The sequence below is a fragment of the Camelus ferus genome, chromosome 8 (genome assembly GCF_009834535.1).
Source record: "Camelus ferus isolate YT-003-E chromosome 8, BCGSAC_Cfer_1.0, whole genome shotgun sequence".
In the NCBI taxonomy this organism is placed as follows: domain Eukaryota; kingdom Metazoa; phylum Chordata; class Mammalia; order Artiodactyla; family Camelidae; genus Camelus; species Camelus ferus.
This window is the reverse complement of record NC_045703.1, coordinates 67,461,821-67,480,892: the sequence shown is the minus strand read 5'-3', so window position 1 is coordinate 67,480,892 and position 19,072 is coordinate 67,461,821. Positions and strand designations below refer to the sequence as shown.

General features: G+C 48.2%; 1 protein-coding gene across 1 annotated transcript in view; it reads right to left on the bottom strand.

The window, feature by feature from the left end:
- Nucleotides 1-18,832, bottom strand: part of IGF2R (insulin like growth factor 2 receptor) — a 96,021-nt gene extending 77,189 nt beyond the window's left edge. Inside the window, exon 1 of the mRNA XM_032485291.1 lies at nucleotides 18,493-18,832. Within this exon, the coding sequence (XP_032341182.1) occupies nucleotides 18,493-18,641 (149 nt within the window). The 5' untranslated portion in view covers nucleotides 18,642-18,832. The remainder of the gene's footprint in view (nucleotides 1-18,492) is intronic.
- Nucleotides 18,833-19,072: the final 240 nt, after the last annotated feature.

The window sequence follows — 19,072 nt, the reverse complement described above, 5'->3', positions numbered from 1 at the left end:
CTAGAAGACACGCTTTCATTAGTGGAAAGTATTAAAGTAGAACTATGCTAAGTTGAACAGAAGCCAGGGCAGAAACCACTAAATACCACCTCGCTCTGGTTCAATCTGCTCTGAAGCAGCCTCACAACTCCACGATCATTGAAACACTTAAAATTCTACTATTAATTTAAGAACACCAACTCAGATATGTAAGTAACTGCTCAAGAATCGTGCTGAACTGTAAGACAGTAAGTAACCTTTCCAACCACACTGGAATGCCGAAAAACCACAGGGTTGTTTTTAACTCTGTCTTATTTAAAAACTAAGTATGGCATGCAAGACAGTTCTACTTCTGGTTTACCTTTTACAAGATGAAGCAGTGCCAGAAGTTGACTGTCTGATCCAAAATCAGACAACATTTACTTTAGCTGATCCACTATATCAAGCATTTTACATGCATTAAAACTGTCCGCTCAAACCTCCAGCAAATTAGATATTGAGCAATTGGCCATGAATCAATCTGTATACTTGGGAAAAAATACAGCTGACCCTCAAACAACATGGGTCTGAAATGCATGGGTCAACTTATAAGTGACTTTTTTCCATTAAGTACTGCACTGCTGTACTACGTGACCACGACTGGCTGAAGCCACGGATGCGGAACTGTGGACACAGAGGGCAAACTGTAAAGTTACATGGGAATTTGTGACGGGGTGGGGGGAGGGTGGGGGCGCGGCACTCGTAACACCCACACTGTTCAAGGGTCAACTATAACGCTTCGTCAGCCCTGTCATACAATTATTCCCAATTCTCCACTCTTCCCAAGGAGAATGTCTTCTCCATTTTGTAAAATTTCCTCAGCAAGGGCACACAGGAAATGAGGAACGTAAATTAAAAGTTTCTCACAAAATGCAAAGATGCATTAATTCAACTACTGTTGTAAAAAAAAAAAGGAAGATACATTAAATCAGAATTGCTTAGACTATCCTGGAATTGTGGAGGGCTTGGGAATGAGACCTTGAAACTGCTAAACCCTGAGACCACATGTATGCATCCGGAGCTTATGGACAGCACCACCAGCTCGAGGAGAGAACGCACCCCAGGAGAGGCAGCAGTCCACTTCCCAGAGCCCCCCTCCACCGGGCGTCAGGCGAGATGACCCAGCACAAAACACCGGGCAACACACCCCTCCCTGCCCAGAAGAGGTGTCCGGAAGAGCCCCATCCAGCAACGGAGGGACCCCACCCCAACAGCAGAGGCGAGCATTCTCCTGAACCCGGGTCAGGGCACCCATCAGTTCCCCCTGCCAGGGCCCACAGGAGCGCTCAGGCAGGGCTGCGGACCGCTCCCCTGGAAACCTGAAAAACTGGCCAGGGTGCTTTGTGAAGGGCCCGGCCTTGGGTGACGCCAGGCTCACAAGCAGCTACCACTGAACTCAGCTTCTTGATTAGGAACACCTTAGAGCTATCTCCACAGTCAGGGGAGTTACACGGCCCAGGAAAGAGACCCAACTAACAGCAAGCACGAGAGAGCTATCCATCAAGGCCTGTTTCTTTCAACCTTCACTAACCTTTACTCATTGGCCTCACAAATATTTCTTAAGTATTTACTGAGGAGCACAGCAATGACCAAACAATGATCAGACAAAAAAATCCCTGCCCCCCGAGTGTAGATTCCTGGGGAGGACAGAAATTAAACAGGTAAAAAAATACCCAGGAAAATTCCACCTACTAAACACAGGCGAGCTTTGACAAAAACACAACAGCGGAACGAGGTGGGAAACAAGCAGCTACTTCAGTCGGGGACATTTTCTGAGATCATATTCTCCCTGGGGCTTCAATGGCAAAAAGAGCAACCCAGGGGGAGGCACGGTGGGAAGAATATTCCAGCAGACTGATTAGCCATCTCGCAGTCCTGAGGCGGAAATAAACTTAGCACAATGATGCAAAGGAAAGGAGGGGCTGTGGCTGGAGCCAGGTGGAAAAAGAGACCATCAGAAGGTGAGGTCCAGGAGATGGGGGCACCGGTCACACAAATTAAAGGAAGCAGTTTTGATTTTGTACTTGAAGCAAAGAAAGGCCACTCAAAGGTGCTATGGATCTTCCCTTAAAATTTTAAGCTAGTGGCTTTTATTTGCAGAGTATTCATAAATTTTTCAATTAATTACAGTTAATTAAGGAAAATCGTGAATCTCTTACTCAGGACCCCCAAGTTTTTCCAGGAAACCAGACTTCAAATTTAAAGCCAGATGTAAAGCAGTGGCACTGTTAAGGTATGTGAAGGTGTCATTTCAGGATGAGTCAACTGGTAGGAATCAACCCTAACGAAATCCACATGGTTCCTGAAAATGCTATGCTTTTCTGGAAAACAGAAATCGGCTGCTGTTTTTGGCAAAGGTGATATTTAAGTAAAGAATGTGTTTGTGGAGCAGAAAAGAGATGAAAAAGAGTAAAATGGGGGACACGTTGTCCTGCTTATCTGGAAATCAAGGTTCCTAGAAAGTTGTTGCTCTATTCAGTTCTGCTTCGTTTCTCTATTTGCATTTTACATACACTTTTTGTCAAGATTTATCAAAATGTTAAGGGGTACAGGAGTAACAGGGCAAAAGTACTTGAGTGCTGGTTTTTTTCAGGGGTTACTTTAATCACCACTCAGCACAGGGTAGTACCTTCAACAAGACTCCCAAACCCAAACTTTGGAGAAAAGTCCTTGGTCACCTCTCTTAAAAATGAAGGACTGCGGGGGAAGGGTAGAGCACGTGCTCAGCACGCACGAGGTCCTGGGTTCAATTCCCTGTACCTCCATTAAAAAATAAATAAACCTCATTCCCTCCCCCCAAAAAGATTAAAAAAAAAAAAAAAAAAAAAGAAGGACCAGCCCTGCAAGCCATCAGTATGTAAAACACTTGGACCCCAGCAGACACATGTCTGCTTTAAAACAAACACACCTAGCGCCCTGCACGACTAGGAGCTCAGGAAGAATCATTCGGTTGAAATAATCTATCTGAAAACTCCCGGAGCACGTTCCAAAAACTACTGTCTATCCTGCTTTGCACCCTATTTAGGTTAAATTATCATCTAGAGACACTTTTTGCTTGTAGTAAATATCTGTTAAGGACGATGTCATTAAAATTGAAAGTCATAAATAATCCAGTAGCACTTTTTAAGAAAATTACATGCTTGGAACTAGATGATTCTAGACTCCTTGCCAGACTGAAGGCCAAACTACCAGAGTGGCCTAGGCTGAAATTACTCTTCAAATTTATGCTAAAGTTTAAAAGCATCATGATTATATTCTGGAACCAGAGAATGGCTTCAGAAACAATAAAAGTATATAGGCTAAATAAAATTTAACGGTATCTTTGAGGAATAATAATCTTTTGTCCAGAAGTTTGTCCACTAGAAAACTCCCTACCTGAAGTGAACACGTACAGCCAAAATGAGGACATCCAGCAACGATTTATTTAACAGCCCAGCAAGTGAGATGGTGCAGCTGAGATTCACAGAAAAGTCTATATCCTAGACTGAGCTTTTTTGGCTTACACAAGTAAAGACTTGAGAAGAGAAAACAAAAAAAAAAAAAAAAAAAAAAAAACCCAGACAGGAAAAAAATGAGACCAACACATTAGACCAAAGAGAAAAAGTAAGCTACAATATTAAAATTTTAAACTTTTAGTATGAAACAAATCATGGAAAAAAAATAGCTGCAAGTTGTGTGGAAATGCAGTCTTCTACACACACACACACACAAACACATGAATCTTTTAAATACATCTCCTCTACAAGCATCTCCCGCAGCAGGATACGTATGAAAGCCCAGCAGGCATTTTCATGAAACTCTGACACTCATATCAGGTCAAGCCTTCTAAAAAGACACCGCGGTTCTAGTCCATCCTCCGTCCCATCTGCAGGAAACGACAGGACACAAGGGGATGGGACAGGGACAACCACAAAGGCCCAAGGAAGCAGGTGGTCAATGGGAAACATCACCGAGAAGCCCTGCTCACTTCCCAGTCTTGCAAAATTCAGTTCATATCCTCCAGGGAGGCAGCCCAATCCCAGTTAGAAACGCTCTTCTGGACACACAACCATCTGTGCAAGAACCTGGCCTTGAAAATCAGCAAAAGCAAGCAAAATCCTTCCCATTCGACCTCATTTTTTCAGACTGTAAAATGTAGTGAAGCCAATCTCCCACTCCTACTCTTAAAAACTCCAAATTCATTTCAAAGCAAACCTGACAGTTCTAGACACACACGTACACGTGGCAGGGCCCCAGATCGCTCCGGCTGGTCCCTGCTGGTTCCAGAGCTCTGATGCAACCCTCTTCGCGTTTCCCACCACCCAATGCTAATTTTTCCTAGCTGTCTGGTTCCGCTACTGCACAGTGACTCTGGACGGGAACGTCCTCCCTCCCAGAACAATGACATATAGGCATGTATATGGACAGAGTCACCATACGCCGGCGGGCTGCGAAGGATGCCGGCCCGTGGACTGAGCACGCGTCACAGCACAGCTCACCACAGGCACAGACGTCGACTCAGCACAGCTGCCCAAGCTCCTCACACCATAGTTCAACTCTCTCAGATTCCCCAGCTCAGGAGTCAGGGACTCCAAGGCTCAGAGAGATGGACCCCCGTGTCCGACATCACACAACTGCGGAATGGCATGGCCAGGCATACGGCCGGCTCCGCGGAGCCCCGAGGGCCAGGTAATCTGCCTCGTTTATTTTCAATGTTTTAAAGTTTTTCTTCACTCTTCAGAAAATGTTTAGTTTCAATCACAACACTGAAACTGGCAAACCATTCCATGACACTTTAGAGTTTAACTCTTGTCACAATAAATGCCCCTAAAATGACCGATCCTGTATGGCATGTAGGATTCTGGAGGGAGTGGGTGCTTGTGAGCAGGGCCCCAAGGAAAAGCTGTGACCTCTGGGAAGATCCAGGCTCCGTCATGTCACACTGATCACAGATCATACACTTCTCGGAGCTCAAGTTCCTCCCCAAGTTTTAAACCTCGAAAAATAAAAATATTTTTTTAAATTTAAAAATAAACTTCTGCTGCTATTTACTCCCGTCCAGTTCTGCTTTCTCTTTTGCACAGTCAGAATTGCCCAACACCAAAGGCACTGCCTTTCTGCAAGCTCTCTTCCCTCACGCAACAGGTTTCCATGGAAAGAATATCAATTCCTTCGGCCCCCTCCTTCCCACTGGCTGCACTCACCTCACTTTTGTATCCAGGCTGGTTAAGGATTCCACTAAGAAGGAAACACACCTATACTGTGTTCCTAACCTCAGATTCATACCCTCCCTTAAAATGACTGCTTAGCTCAGCAGAAAGCCTCCTCCAAAAACGTCAACCAAGAGTCCAATAGTAAGGGTCACGAGGAACTCGGAAGCACCCTGCAATCAGACCATCAAAGCCAGCAGGGGACGGGGAGAGGACAGAAGTCGCGCACAAGGCAAATGGCTTTAAGTGATCTCTGATTTTTAAAGTGAATTATGTGGCTGAAATATGCCCTGGACACGGACAATTCACTACTGCACCATGCAAGCTCAGCACACAGGCTGTGGTTCCAGTAGTTAATAAAAGTTTAAGACCCTCTGCCCCTGACTGTAATCCCACTGCTTCTGCTGAAATGACAGTGGATGACGGCTGTCAGTCTGCATCTGTTCCGTGGCACAGAGGTTCCATTTTAACCGCATGTGGTTTACATTTCATAATATCCTGAACGGTGGTGGCAGATTACCAATCAGCAGGAAGGCCACAAGCAGCATACTGTCAACCAGCCCAGGGACAGGAAGGCGCTTCTGCTTTGCCAACACTGCTCTGGCAAATGCCACACCGAGAGCTCATCCCAGTCAAAACTGAACCAGTCTGGGGGCAGCAAGGAAAGCAAATTCAACTGGCCAACCCAGCTGCCTAGAGTTCGGAGAGCTTCACAAAGAGAAACGCAGAGCCATCTCCACTGAAAGGGGAACAAATGTCCATCCAAAAGAAAGAGAGAAGTCAAAACAAAAAGCCAGAGGGCTAAACCGGACAGTACTTCTCAACCCTCTGACACAGGCGTCTGACTGACACCTCTCGAGTTTTCATAGACTATTCACCACTGCATGCCTGCCAAATGGCGATGGCTTGCAAAATATAATTTGAGGTTCTTTCAAATTTTTCAAGCAGCTAACATCTAAAATGAAGTATAGAAAGTTCAATTATAAAATGCATGGTATGCTCGAGTGCTTAAAGGAAAAAAAAAAAACTTAGAAAACTGAGTTCCTTCCCTCCCACACAAAACAGCTCCATGAACTCCGCACATATTGCCACACAGCCATACTCTTTTGAAATATATCTTAGTTCCCTCACTCCCTCCGAGTCTTCAGGTTATGGTCATGGTCACATGGCTGTTAAACACTTTATTACTGGCCTGTAATCATCGGTATACAAAGCAGGATAGAGGCATGATGGAATCAGTAATAAAAATTAATAAGCATGTGTGAAACTAGAATTTGATTTCCTTTGGGAGGGAAAAAAAAGACCCGAGTTGGTGATATACGAGCTAAGTTCACACAACGTGGTCACTGGCTAGAGGGGCGCTTTTCTGAATCCAGAGAAAGCAGTGAACTCAAAACTCTGGGGATGAGGGGAATGTAACGTCTTTCCGACCTGGACACCAGAAGAGACTTCTCAGCTCTGGGCCTGCATCCAAGTCCTCGAACGGAATATTCAGGAAACACTTGCCTCACATTTAATGCCCCTTATCACTATCAGATAGCTTCTCAGCTCATACCTCCAGACCACGCACCTACAAAAATCTAGAACAGTCTCCTAAAATAGGAAGATGGGGGGTGGGGGTGGGAAGTGACAGGGAGAAAGGAGGTCACGGAGAGGGGCAGGGTTTCCAAGATGGACATTTGCAGCAGAGATGTCAAGAGCCTAATGGAACCGCTGCTGTCAGTAACTTTCTGCTGCTGACACTAAAAGAGGAAAATCTGATCTGGCATGATACATCTGCACCCGGATCCGAAGGCCGGGGACACAGAAGTCTGACACCACACAGCCAAAAGCTTATATAGGAAGTACTTCACTTCCTATGCTAGCAAACCCACAAAGCTGTGGACAAAGATATGGGGCCTGAAAAAAAAAAAAACAAAACACAAGGAAATGCCAGACATTAGTCTTTGGTTTTCCCGGGTAGTTACGCAGGGCCTGGGAGCAGGAAGCCAGTTGTCTGGAGAAGGAGCCACTGGAAGCAAGGCTCTAAGTCAGCATCAGAGGCCAAGGTGCCAGGGAGTCAGCAGGGATGCTTTCAAAACCAGCATCGTGACTGACAGGCAGAGGTCCTGTGAAATGGAGAGTGGGGCACCCCAAAAGGTGCCTGGCCCTGAATCCTGCCCCACCCCCACCAGCGCCGGGGGATACACCTAAGCTCTCTGAGCCCCACCTCCCCAGTCTACAGAGGTGAGCGACCCCACAGCCCCCATGAGGAAAATCCAGACGGGGAACATGCAACTTCTGAGAGACTAGGATCTAAGCTCTCGTGTGGGTCAGCAGCAGGACTCAGACTGCTTAAAACCCGAGTTTACAAAAAAGGTAAGGTTAAGTCCTTCCTAAAGGATTGTCACATGACACTGCCTGGACCTGGAGAGGAGAGAGAAAGGGAGGGGGCCCCGTGTTTGGGGGACCCTCTCCACGGAGCTGACGGAGCTCAAGACAGACACCAGGGGCTCAGGACACACACACACACACCAGCTGCCTCCTGCCACATCTCGGGACAGGACAGGCACTCAAGCCCACCTGAGCCTGCCATGTAGCCATTAGCTCACCAGAACAGAGGCCTGATGACTCTGAAACATGTGGGAAAGGACAGGACACACTCTTCCTAAAGAGGTGTCGCTGCAGCGCAAGCTAGAACTCTCGGTAACTCGGCAAGCACCCTCCGCACCAGATCCTGCCACGAAGGACCGGCCTGTCCGCCTCTGCCGCACCTGCTGCATTTTTTACTCAGATCGAGTCTATGGTATCAGGATGCAGGCCAGGATTTCAACCTGAAACCCTGCTCTGTGAGGCCCTTTTTAAAATCTGGATGCTCTCATCCTTTGTCCCTCGAATGCTTAAAAATGGGTTGAATTACAAGCTAAACCTCCTTCTTAATTATACAGATGTCTGAATTCAACTCCCTTTGACATCAACCCCGCCCACAGCACAGAAATCAAACCTTAATGCTCAGTCCCCTAACAGGTCATCCCCAAAGTCCCCAAAACCCTCCCAGACCCAGTACCCTTCCTTCAGAGCCCTCACTGCATGAGAAGGTCTGCCTTCTGAGTCAGCTTGACTGAGTTCATGTTAATAACGAGGCCGCTATTGAGTGCGAGTTCTTCACAAAGGCCAGTGAGGTTGACATGAGAGGAAAGTCTCTGCTTTGAAGATGCTGGGGTCAAATATCAGACTGGCACTTACGGCTCAGAAAAGCTAACACCCAGCTGGGAACAGGAAGCGCAGGGCCACTGTCACATCAGCTATCACCTTATGCGTTCACCTAAAGGAACGGCAACCACCTCCCACCCCGGCCCGCCCCAGCACTTCCACTGAATGACCTGCGAACAGGCACAACCCCCAACCAGTCTCTCCAGGTCCCCCTAGACTTGCTCTTCCCACAAGCCTCCCCGTCTTTGAAAACGGCAACTCCATCCTTTCAACTGCTCAGACCAAAAAGCTAAGAGCCATGCTTTCTCTTCTTTCTCTCCTTACATCCCAAATCCAATCATCAACAAATCCTATCAGCTCCGTATTCAAAATACCCAGAATCAGGTCACTTTTCACCAGACCCACTGCCACAACCCTGGTTCAAACTGTTGTAACTCCTGACCTAGTCAGGGTGCCTCCCACAATCGAAAGCATCCTCCCTCAGGCCATCCCCACCCGAGGTCAATCCTCTGATTAAAATCCTCCCAGGTTCCCTCAGAATTAAAGCCAGAGTCATTACTAGATAATTCTCCAACCACCCTCTCCCTGGCTCTTGCCTCTGCGGCCACAGCGGCCCCTGTACCACTTCCCAGTCTTGCTTCCTGCCAGAGCATCTGACCCATGGGTCCCTCTGCCTCGAACACTCTTCCCCCAGTTAGATGCACAGGTGATGCCCTCACTTCCTTCATGGTCTCTGCCTCCAGAAAGACCCTGGGACGGTGCACCCTGTACAAAACAGCACCTCCCCACTGCTCCTCTTCCCAGCCTCAGTACATCAACCAAAGCCACCAACTCACACGCCTCCTCTAAAGGATCAACTCTAAAAAGGCAGAAGAGAGAGCCGCACTGGCTTCTCACTTTGTCTGTGGTGAGTAACACTTTGACGGCCAACAGGTGGAGCAGCCTCGGAGGAACAAAGAGGGTGACTCAGTGGAGACGCACCCTTGTCAGTTCTAGGAACCCAGTTCTTCAGCCCTTCCATGCTGGCGGTTTGGGTTTCTATTTGCAGACCACAGGCAAGGAGCAGGGAGGGCTGGGGAGCTGTTTTCAGTACAAAACAATGTTTTAAAATGTGTAACTGAGGGACTGGGAATAGCTCAGTGGTAGGGCGCATACTCAGCATGAATGAGGTCCTGGGTTCCATCCCCAGTAGCTCCATTAAAAAAAAATTTTTTTTTTTTAGTGTAAAACTGGTTTGAGAACAGAGATATTCAAACATGGCAATGAACTAATTTTACACACAATCAAAATCCAGTGGTCAAGCTCCTCCTGAGTGAGCTCCCTGCGCATACTCCCGCTCCGCATGCTTTATTACAGCACACACGGACGCGCGGAGAGTATTTACAACCCCAAAGCGCGAAGGCTCAGATGGGAATGACGGCTCCTAAACTGTCCTCCCAGGCCGCCCACCCGGAAAGGCCACTTTTCGCTGTTTCCACATTCCTCAGTCTTCCCCTGACCCCTTCATATCCCAAAACAGAACTAAAACTGATACTGTCACGATCTCTCTGACTTCCTACCGCTCCCCGGGCCCCCAGTGAACGGTGACCCTTGCAGGAATCTGCTTCCCACCCCGGGGGAAGCTGCCCCCATATGTTTATGGAAGGACTGCTGCTCTGGGGGGATCTGAAAGCAACACAAAAGGCAACAGAAAACTCCCACCAAAGGTCTCTGGCCGATCTGAAGGGCAAATCTCATGCTCTGGGGAACTGGAGGGGCTGGGCTCCCAGCCCCGCACCCTGCTGCTGCGCAGGATGCACCCGACCTGCTCCACCCCCACCCCCCACCCCAGCCCCAGCTGCTAAACAGGGAGACAGAAATAGGCTGGTGACGCGCGGCTTCGGGCACCTCAAAACCCCGCCGGGGGCAGCTGTTTTCTAAGTTGTAGGCAGAGTGGAGCTTACCCGGCACTCCCACACCCACCCCATGGGGCCGCATTCCTGTCCCAGCCCCCACCCACAACAGGCCCCTGGAATCCGGCCCCCGCCCCCTCCAGGGAAGCCTAGTGCGGTCTCAGTCCTCTGGGGCTTCGTGACCCCGACAAAAGATGAACAAGGAGGCTCTCTCCTCTTCCCGGGACGGTGGACCACTGCAGCTGCCACAGGAAGGAGGGCGATGCCAAGAGAACAGCAGGAAAGGGCCCAGGGCCGGCCCGACACGTGGCACCTGGCACCCTCGCGGAGCCCACACCTCCTACCATGTGGCTCCTCCTGGGGTGAGGCTATCTGCCACTCAGAGCTGCAGGGAGCCTGAAGGACACATTACCGCAGAACCGCAGCACGCTGGATGCAAAGTGGACCCTGAGAATCACTTAGTCCGGTGGCTTTAAAACTTTTTTACATGATGGAAACATTTCTTTTGCAAAAGGACTCTTATGGTGGAGTGCCATTGTATAGAACATAAAGAACACATGCCCTCTGCTTGAGGCTGAAACTCCTAGGCCCCAGTGGAGAACCCAGGGGTGCAGAGTAACAAGCTAAAAATACCACTGACCTAATGCAGACTCTAACTTATACATAGAAAGCAATCGCTGCCACCACTGCCACTTAGAAACACTGAGGATGGGCAGGCACTTACACACTCTGATTCTCATACCACCCTAAAAACATGAGAGCACCCTGCACTGACAGAAAGGGAAATTCTAAAACCTCAGCAGAGCAGTAAGTGGCCTGAGGCCTTACTGAGGAAGGAGGAGTGCAGATTCAAAAGCAGGACAGGGTCTTCCAGAACTCCACTCCCACCTCTCCTGGGGAGGAAACAGATCCGGAGAAAAGATGCGATTTGCCACAGCCAACTCAATAATCCAGCTCTCCTGCCTCCAGCTGCAGGCAGAACATGCTGTACTCTGCCAATCGCAATCAACAGGGGCTTAGCAGCTGTCTCGGAGCAGGAACAGGGCTGGGAGTGATACTCGGGAGGACAGAAAAGCACCTAAGACCAGCCACAGAGACACACCAGCCAAAGGAACGCCCTGCCCATCCCCCGGTCTCCCCCCAAACAATTTACAGCCGAGCTCCAACAACTGCTTTCAGCTCTTTCCTGCACAGCTGCACAAAGAGAGGCAAAAAATGTCCCAGAGGAGATCGACTGCAAAGAGCACAGTCCAGAGTCACCAGTCGTCACCAGGGCACCAACACCATGAAAATGAGATGACAAATGCCAACAAAGGAACTGGGCCCAAGGAAAGAGAATTAATAGAGCAACCAGAGCAGAACTTTACAGCACATCTTCCAAGGGACGATGAAAGCTGTGACATCCATGAAGAAAGAACAGGCAGCTGTGAATATACGTCAACTACAGACTTTGGCAAAATTAAAAAAAAAAAAAGTAGAAGAGCTTATGAACAACAGAACTCCTAAGCTGGGAGACAGGACAGAGACATTCTTCTGCAACCCTGCCCAAAGTGGTAGCCAGATACAAAGTATAAAAGACAAGCCAAGCAGGACAAAGAATAAGTTAGGATAAAGAAAAGCTGAACAGCACAATTCATGAAACGTTGACCCAAACAGAGAACATTTTTTCTGAACACAAAGAACACTACCAACTTGACCAGGTGCTAAGCCACAAGGGAAATGCCAGTAAGTTTCACCACATTTACTGCCCACAATGGGGGAAAAATCCACTTAACGGGGGAAAAGATTTTAAAGAATTAGTGGGTCAAGGAAGTTGAAATAGAACTTTTGGGTACAAGAAGGAAATATTTAGAACTGAAGGATGAAAAAGCTATGTATCAAAATTTTTGAGTAGTGCAGTACTCAGGACAAAGAAACACACTGCCTTAAACTCATCTCTTAGTTGTGTAAGATTTAAAATAAAAGATCTAAGCTCTCAACTCAAACTAGAAAAAGAAAAATGAGGGAGAAGTTAGCAATAAAGAGCAGAAATCAATCAAATCAAAAATCAACGGTGACAGAGATGATGAATAAAATAAAATGCCAGTTCTTTTGAAAAGACTAAAAAAAGTAAATAAAATTTTAATAAATATGATTAAGGGGGAAAAAAGGAAATAAACATCAGGAATGTTTTTTAATTTACCTACAAATAAAAGAAGTATTTTCCAAAGCGTAAAAGTAGCTTGCTACACATTCATACATGAATATGTAATCACAATGACAATTTCCTGGGAAAAAACAGATTACCAAAATTGACTCAAGAAAAAGTACTAAATCAAATGTATTCATTCAAAATAAGTCAAATTTATTCAAAATAAAGTAAATGAAACTGGAACCATAAGTAAAACTCCTCTTCCACTACAATTTAACTCCACAAAGGCACCAGGCCCAGATAGTTTTACTAATGCATTCTACCAAAATTTAAGGAAGAGCAATTGTCCATCCTGTTCCACTGAATATAAAATACTAAAAGCTAACTAGCTCTTTCCACAAAGCAAGCATTCTTCATAATAAACTCAGCCAAGATGGGTGGCTATAGCTCAGTGGGAGAGCATGTGCTTAGCATACATGAGGTCCAGTATCTCCATTAAAAAAAAAAGGGGGGGCCTAAATGAGAATTTTTTAAAATAAAAATTTAAAAAAAATTCAGCCAAGAATAGTACAGCAAAGAAAATTACAGCCTGAGCTCACTTAAAAACAGTCGCAAGCCCCCTACATAAAACACTAGTAAACAGGAATAGATATGTTAATGGGGGGGAACCTTTCACCCCTTCCTCACAGGATACATAAAAATTAACTTGCAGAATTGATCATAGGGTTAAACATAAAGTTAAAACTGTGAAACTTCTAGAAGCAAACACAGGAGAAAAAATTTCTGACCTCAGCGTGGGTCTCAACTGGAGGTAATTGTGCCCCACAGGGATCACTTAAAATACCTGAAGACATCTTTGTTTGTTACAACTGACGGGGGGCAGGGAGATGCGCTCCTGGTATCTAAAGGGTAGAAGCAGCCAGGGGTGCTGCTTCACACCCCACAACGCACAGGACAGCCCCACAACAAAGATTTATCCAGGCCAAATGTCAGTACTGCTGAGGCTGAAAAACCCTGGGATAGGCACAGATTTCTTAGGCTACAAAAAAAAACACAAACCATTAAAAAAAAAAAAAAAAGATGAATTAAAGTTCATCGAAACTTAAAAATACCTGTTCTTTAAAGGACATATTAAGAAAATAAAAAAGCAAGCCAAAGACTGGGGGAAAATACGTATCTTATATACCCAAGAAAGGACCTGACTAAGAACACATAAAGAACTCTTAAAATTCAGGAAGATGATCCCCAAAAAAGTGTTAACGGATGAGGGGCAAAAAATTTTTTTTAAGAATCACAACAAAAGATCCAAATGGGCGATGAGCACATGAAAACTGTTCAACACCATTAGGCACCCCAATAAATTCAAGAAAAGATGTTCAACACCATGAGTCAGCAGGGACGTGAAAACTAAAACCACACTGAGATACCGAGACAAATCCACTACGAGGGATACAACTAAAATACTGATAAGATCACTATCAACAAGGATGTAGAACCTGACCTCTCACACTGCTGGTGGGACATCAGAGTGGACAACCGCTTCCGAATACAGTTTGATAGCTCCCGTGAAGTTACCACTCACTCCCCATTCATTGACCAACCCCACTCCTAGGTGTTTATCGAACAAATAAAAATAAAAAGGCACATGTCCACACAAAATCTTAACCAAATATTCACAATAGCTTTGGTAATAAGTAGCCAAAAACCAGTAACATCTAGAGTAGTCTTGGATCAAACAGAAACTCAAAACTAAGATTATACATTATTTAAAATTAGCAAAAATCAAAACTAAGATTACACATTATCTAAAATTGGGACACTGTTCAGTGTTGCGGCCCCCTGGGGAGAGCAGTGGTGGCCAGCAGTCTCCCGGATCCCAGTGTGCTGTCCACTTTGTGGTGTCTCCATTCCAGCTCTGGCCTCTCCCAGTTTTCCCCTCTGCTTAAGAAATGCCTAAGGAGTACCTGGAGAATAAATGAACCCTGTGTCACCTTGCCAGGAGTAAAGGTGAGGAGACACCATTAGCATGAATTCAGGCCTCTGTCCCTCACTGGTCAGGAGTCAGCTCTGAGGAAAACACAAAGGACCCATAGGTGGACAATCTAACCACCTCCACCTCCTCATACCACCTTATCCATGACCAGTGGGGACACTGCCAAAGGTCTCAGGGCTGGGAACAAAAAAAATACAAAAGGAAAGAAAAAGAAAGAAAACAGTATCTCCAAAGCCACGAGCTACTTTCTGCACTGGCCCCAGTTCGGTGACCCTCGTGAATTTCCTCTGCCCAGCACAACAGTTTTAATATGCCAGGATCAAAAGAAAGGCAAGACATCTAAACCATTTTCCTCAACCTCATCCTTCAAAAATCCCTCTGTGAAAGACCGATAAAAGATATGAAACCCAATCAGGAATTCATTTCCTGGGACTTTGTCAGGATGCTGTTCTTAGAATTAAAGCACATAGTCTAATGTGCCCATAATTAACAATCTTGGGCTACACATACTTATTGTTGCAAGAAATCTATACACACAAATGGATGTGGTCCAGGTTCAATATGTGGCTCAAATTAGGCATATTAAGCACTGTTCCTCAGGGAAAAAAAAATCACAGGGTTGGGGGTGGAATCTCCTTAGAGACAGCAACTAAACCAACCTCATCTCCCAGTTGGCTTCATTATTCTCTTGTCCTCAATATAATAAAAAACTTTCCAGTATTTATACAACTGTTCTGAAAAAATGTTAAAGTACTGAACTACCTAAATCAAGCCAGCCCAGTGTGTTATTTTATAACCAGGACAAACTGTCAAGACCTCACTCACTAAGAATGTTATTAACACCTAAAAAAAGGATGGAAACTCACCTATTACACAAATATGTAAGATGGCCTTTTACAAAGTGTAACTCAGTCAAGAGTAAAGCTGTGGACAAGTGGAGGGCCTTTGGTCACTTTTGGTGACTCTGCATGGCCTGGCCTCTGCCTTGCCTTTGTTCTCGCAGGTCCTGTCCCACTGACCTTTGGATGTCCCTCACCACCATGACACTCCTTTGGGCCCCAGGACCTCAACCAGTCCCACTGGCCTCTGGAATCCAGTGCTTTCTACTACGCACCACCTCCCGAGAAAGCGCTGAGTGATTTAGAATCACCAACTTCTTCCGCAGCACAGGGGCAGTGATCCTCATGAAGCTTCAGAAACACACGACTGAGGCTCTCCAAAGAACCAGTAGCAACTTACCTAAAGTGCTGGGAGAGCCACATGCACTCTGGGAAACTTGCCTTTGTCCTTGCTTTTCAGCGCTCCACTCGCAGAGACCTGCTCTTCCGTGGGCACAAATGTGTTAAACTGCGGCTGAACTATTTGCCCGGCCGTTTCCTCCATCCCCCTCAATAACTAACTGCACCAAGGACGGCACCTCTGCCCACCACCCCCACCCCCGGAGTGGTCAGAGCCGCAGCTCAGCCCGAAGCTTTGCCCCCACCGAGGGCTCACAGAGGCCCTGCCGGCTCCCCGGAAGCAGGCCTGGACCTCCCTCCTGCTGGTCCTAAGGGGCTGCAGGAGAAAGGAGCGCTCCCGGGTTCTAGAGAGCTGGGCTCGGGGAGGAGAGGTTGTTTCCCTGGAAATCCAGCTCCCCCGTCCCGCGACCATGAGAATGCGCTCCCAGGGCCCTCTGGCTGAAGCTGTATGGTGTCTGGGCAGTCCAGTCCCACGGCTGAGGCGATGGGTGTCTGGAAACTGTCCCAGGCACCAAACCACAGTGAACAGGAGGGTCCTCAATGTAAAAATGTGTTCCTCGTTATGAGCAACCAATTCATAAACAGTCAGAATGTGACCTTGTGTCTACCGGGGACTGCCACCTAGGCAAGCCGCACAAAGTCACAGCAGAAGTCGACCTGCCATACTCCCAGGGAGACCTGGGGGAGTTACTTACAAACGGACACCAGGGAGACAGTGAGAAGGCAGCTTAACACGTCCTGTTTTGGTGCTGCTTGGCACAAGTTTTCATACTGGATTTTAAAAAATGATCAGCTCGCAATCCCATTGAAATACATGCTAGAGTTAAGGAACTTTTAACCAGTGTTATCTCATTTAAGTACACAGATTTTTTAACACCCCCGCCCCCAGAAAAAAAAAAAAGGTCTTAAGAACTTAAGACAAGGTATCCACTTGAAACAGTAACAAAGAATTTCACTGTGCAGGTAGTGGGTTTAAAAGAGAGATTAAAAGTGGCTCTGGAGAAGTCTCAGTGCGAAACCACAGAGCAATAATGGGAAAGAAATGTGCACAGGCCCAGCTGTGAACTGGCTGGGGACTGCGGTTCTGAGGAAAGCTGGCAGAAAGAACACACACACCAAGTTTAACGCTGTCCTAAGACCACAGAGGGCACACACTAAATGCATATCCCCCTCGGAAGACGGTCTAGCATTTGCTAAGTTATGCCCGCACGTGACCATGAGGAGGACGTGCTTAAACACACAACGGCCATTTCCTACTGGACCAAGAGGCCGCATTCAACCTTGAGATGAAGTTCATGAACCAAGTTCCAGGCGCTGTGATGACAACCCCTAACACAAAACTGAGGGCCTCCTCGAGCAGCCACAGAGAAAGGGTCTGCCCTTGAGGCCAACTTTAACCTTAACTATTAAGAAATGAATGCCAATTTGCTAACACCACCAAGACTTCAACAACACTGGCCCAGCTGAGCGAATTTCTCACAGATGCGTTTGGTCACAGCGGCCATTACTCCAAGAGTTCCTCCATTAAAGGTCACTTGCAGTCTGACCTTGTGTTAGTTGCTGCCCTTCTTTCTCTTAACAGGGGGCTTATGTAAGTAACTATGTGTCTAACGGCAGCTAACTGGCCTATAAAGGAATGAGAAGTATCCTGCCCTCCTACCCCTTCCCAAGAAAGGGAAAAGGAAGAATATGGGCCTTTTCCGTTCCATTGTGAGTTCAGCCTCGCTCTCCTCAGAATAACAATTTCTGCAAGGTCTGAACTCAGGGGTGCTAATACTCCCATCTCTGATGCAAGGAAAGAATAAGAACCCAAAAACCCCAACACAAACTCAAAATTCAGCTCAGACTGCGCTAAACTTCATCCTGAGAAGTACCTTACTAGCACCAGGGGTAACTGCTGACTGTTCACTAGTCTTTCAGAACTTTTCATCTTTTTTTTTTAACCGAAATTTTAAAAATAAATAAAAGCTGGATTATCCATCATCCCGAACAGTCCAGAGAAGGTTGGTCAGAAAATTCTCAGAATTGGTAGTTCCCCAATACGGGGATTTCCAGCGACGGCAGGACCCTCACAGCCCTCACTGGGACGAGTGATGATACAATCATGGTTCCCAGAGCAAAAGACTCCACTAGAATAGTCCACCCGGAGACAATGACATCATGTGAGCAACCAGACAGGAAGTTAGGCTTGGAGAAGTGAAGGGTGAAGAATTGAAAACCAATACTGGATGACCTCCCTCCACTCCCCTCATCCAAAAAGAAAAAGAAAAAGAAAAAGTCACCTTCTGCAAAAAAGCTACTTCAAAGTGAAAATGGAAAACCCACATGTAGGGAATCAATCAGCAAATGAAACCCAAACCCCCCAACTCCATGGTCATCCGTGCGGGTGAGTCTTTCCACACTGAGGGGCCCTTCCAAAGCCCCGCTGCTGGAACTTTGAGGAAAACGTGGAGTGGGAACAAAGCAAAGCTGTAGTTCCTGCGTCCTCCAAGTTTTGCAGGCGCTGGGCGTGAGGCTGCCCGCAGTATGTCACCGGGCGGGTCGCGGCGGCCGGCCGCTCGCACACAAAGCCGCCCTGGACTTAGTTGACAGCCACAAGTGGCCCGGCGGCGGACCCCGGCCAGCGCCAGGACGCCCGGTCCCCCGCGCCCCCGACCAGCGCGCACGACCCCCAATCTCTCACCCTTCGCCACTACGCGGGCAACTTTCCCTCGGGGGAGGGCGGACCAGAGGCGACTCCGAGACCCCCGCCCCTCCTCCCAGGGCCCCCGGCCCCCTACCCCGCCTGCCGCGCGCCAGGGTACCAGGAGCGAAGACTGCGTCCTGGCGAGCCACCCACCTGCACAGCTCTGGAAACTCGGCGCCCTGGGTCCCCACGGCCCCGGCGGCCCAGACCAGTAGCAGCAGCTGCAGCAGGAGCAGGGAGCCCCGCGGGCGGCCGGCGAGTGCCGGCCCCAGGTGGGCGCTCCGGCCGGCGGCGGCCCCCATCGCGTCGGGGCCGGGCTGCGCGGCGGGCGCGGGGCTAGCGGCGCGCGGCTGCCGGGGGCCGCGTCCGGGACATGGTTGAGCCGCCAGGGCGGAGACGGAGGAAGACACGAGCGCGAGAGGAGCGGGAGCGGAGCTGGAGCCGAAGGGGCGCGCGGCTCGTCTGGGCTCGGCGGCCCCGGAACCGGTCACGTGACTGCTGCCCGGCACCGCCCCCTCCCCCGCCCCGCTCACATGACTCCCTTGTTCAGGTGATCCCCGCCCGCCCGGCTCCGCCCAGGCCCGGTCACGTGAGCGCCGCTCGCGCGGGGCAGGAAGCCGCGCGCGCGGCGGGCGCGGCGGGCGCGCGGGCGCAGGTGCGGCTTGAAGGCCTGTGTCCTGGCGGCCGTCACCGCGGGGACCCGGCCCCCGCCTCCGTTTCTCCCAGCGCGCAC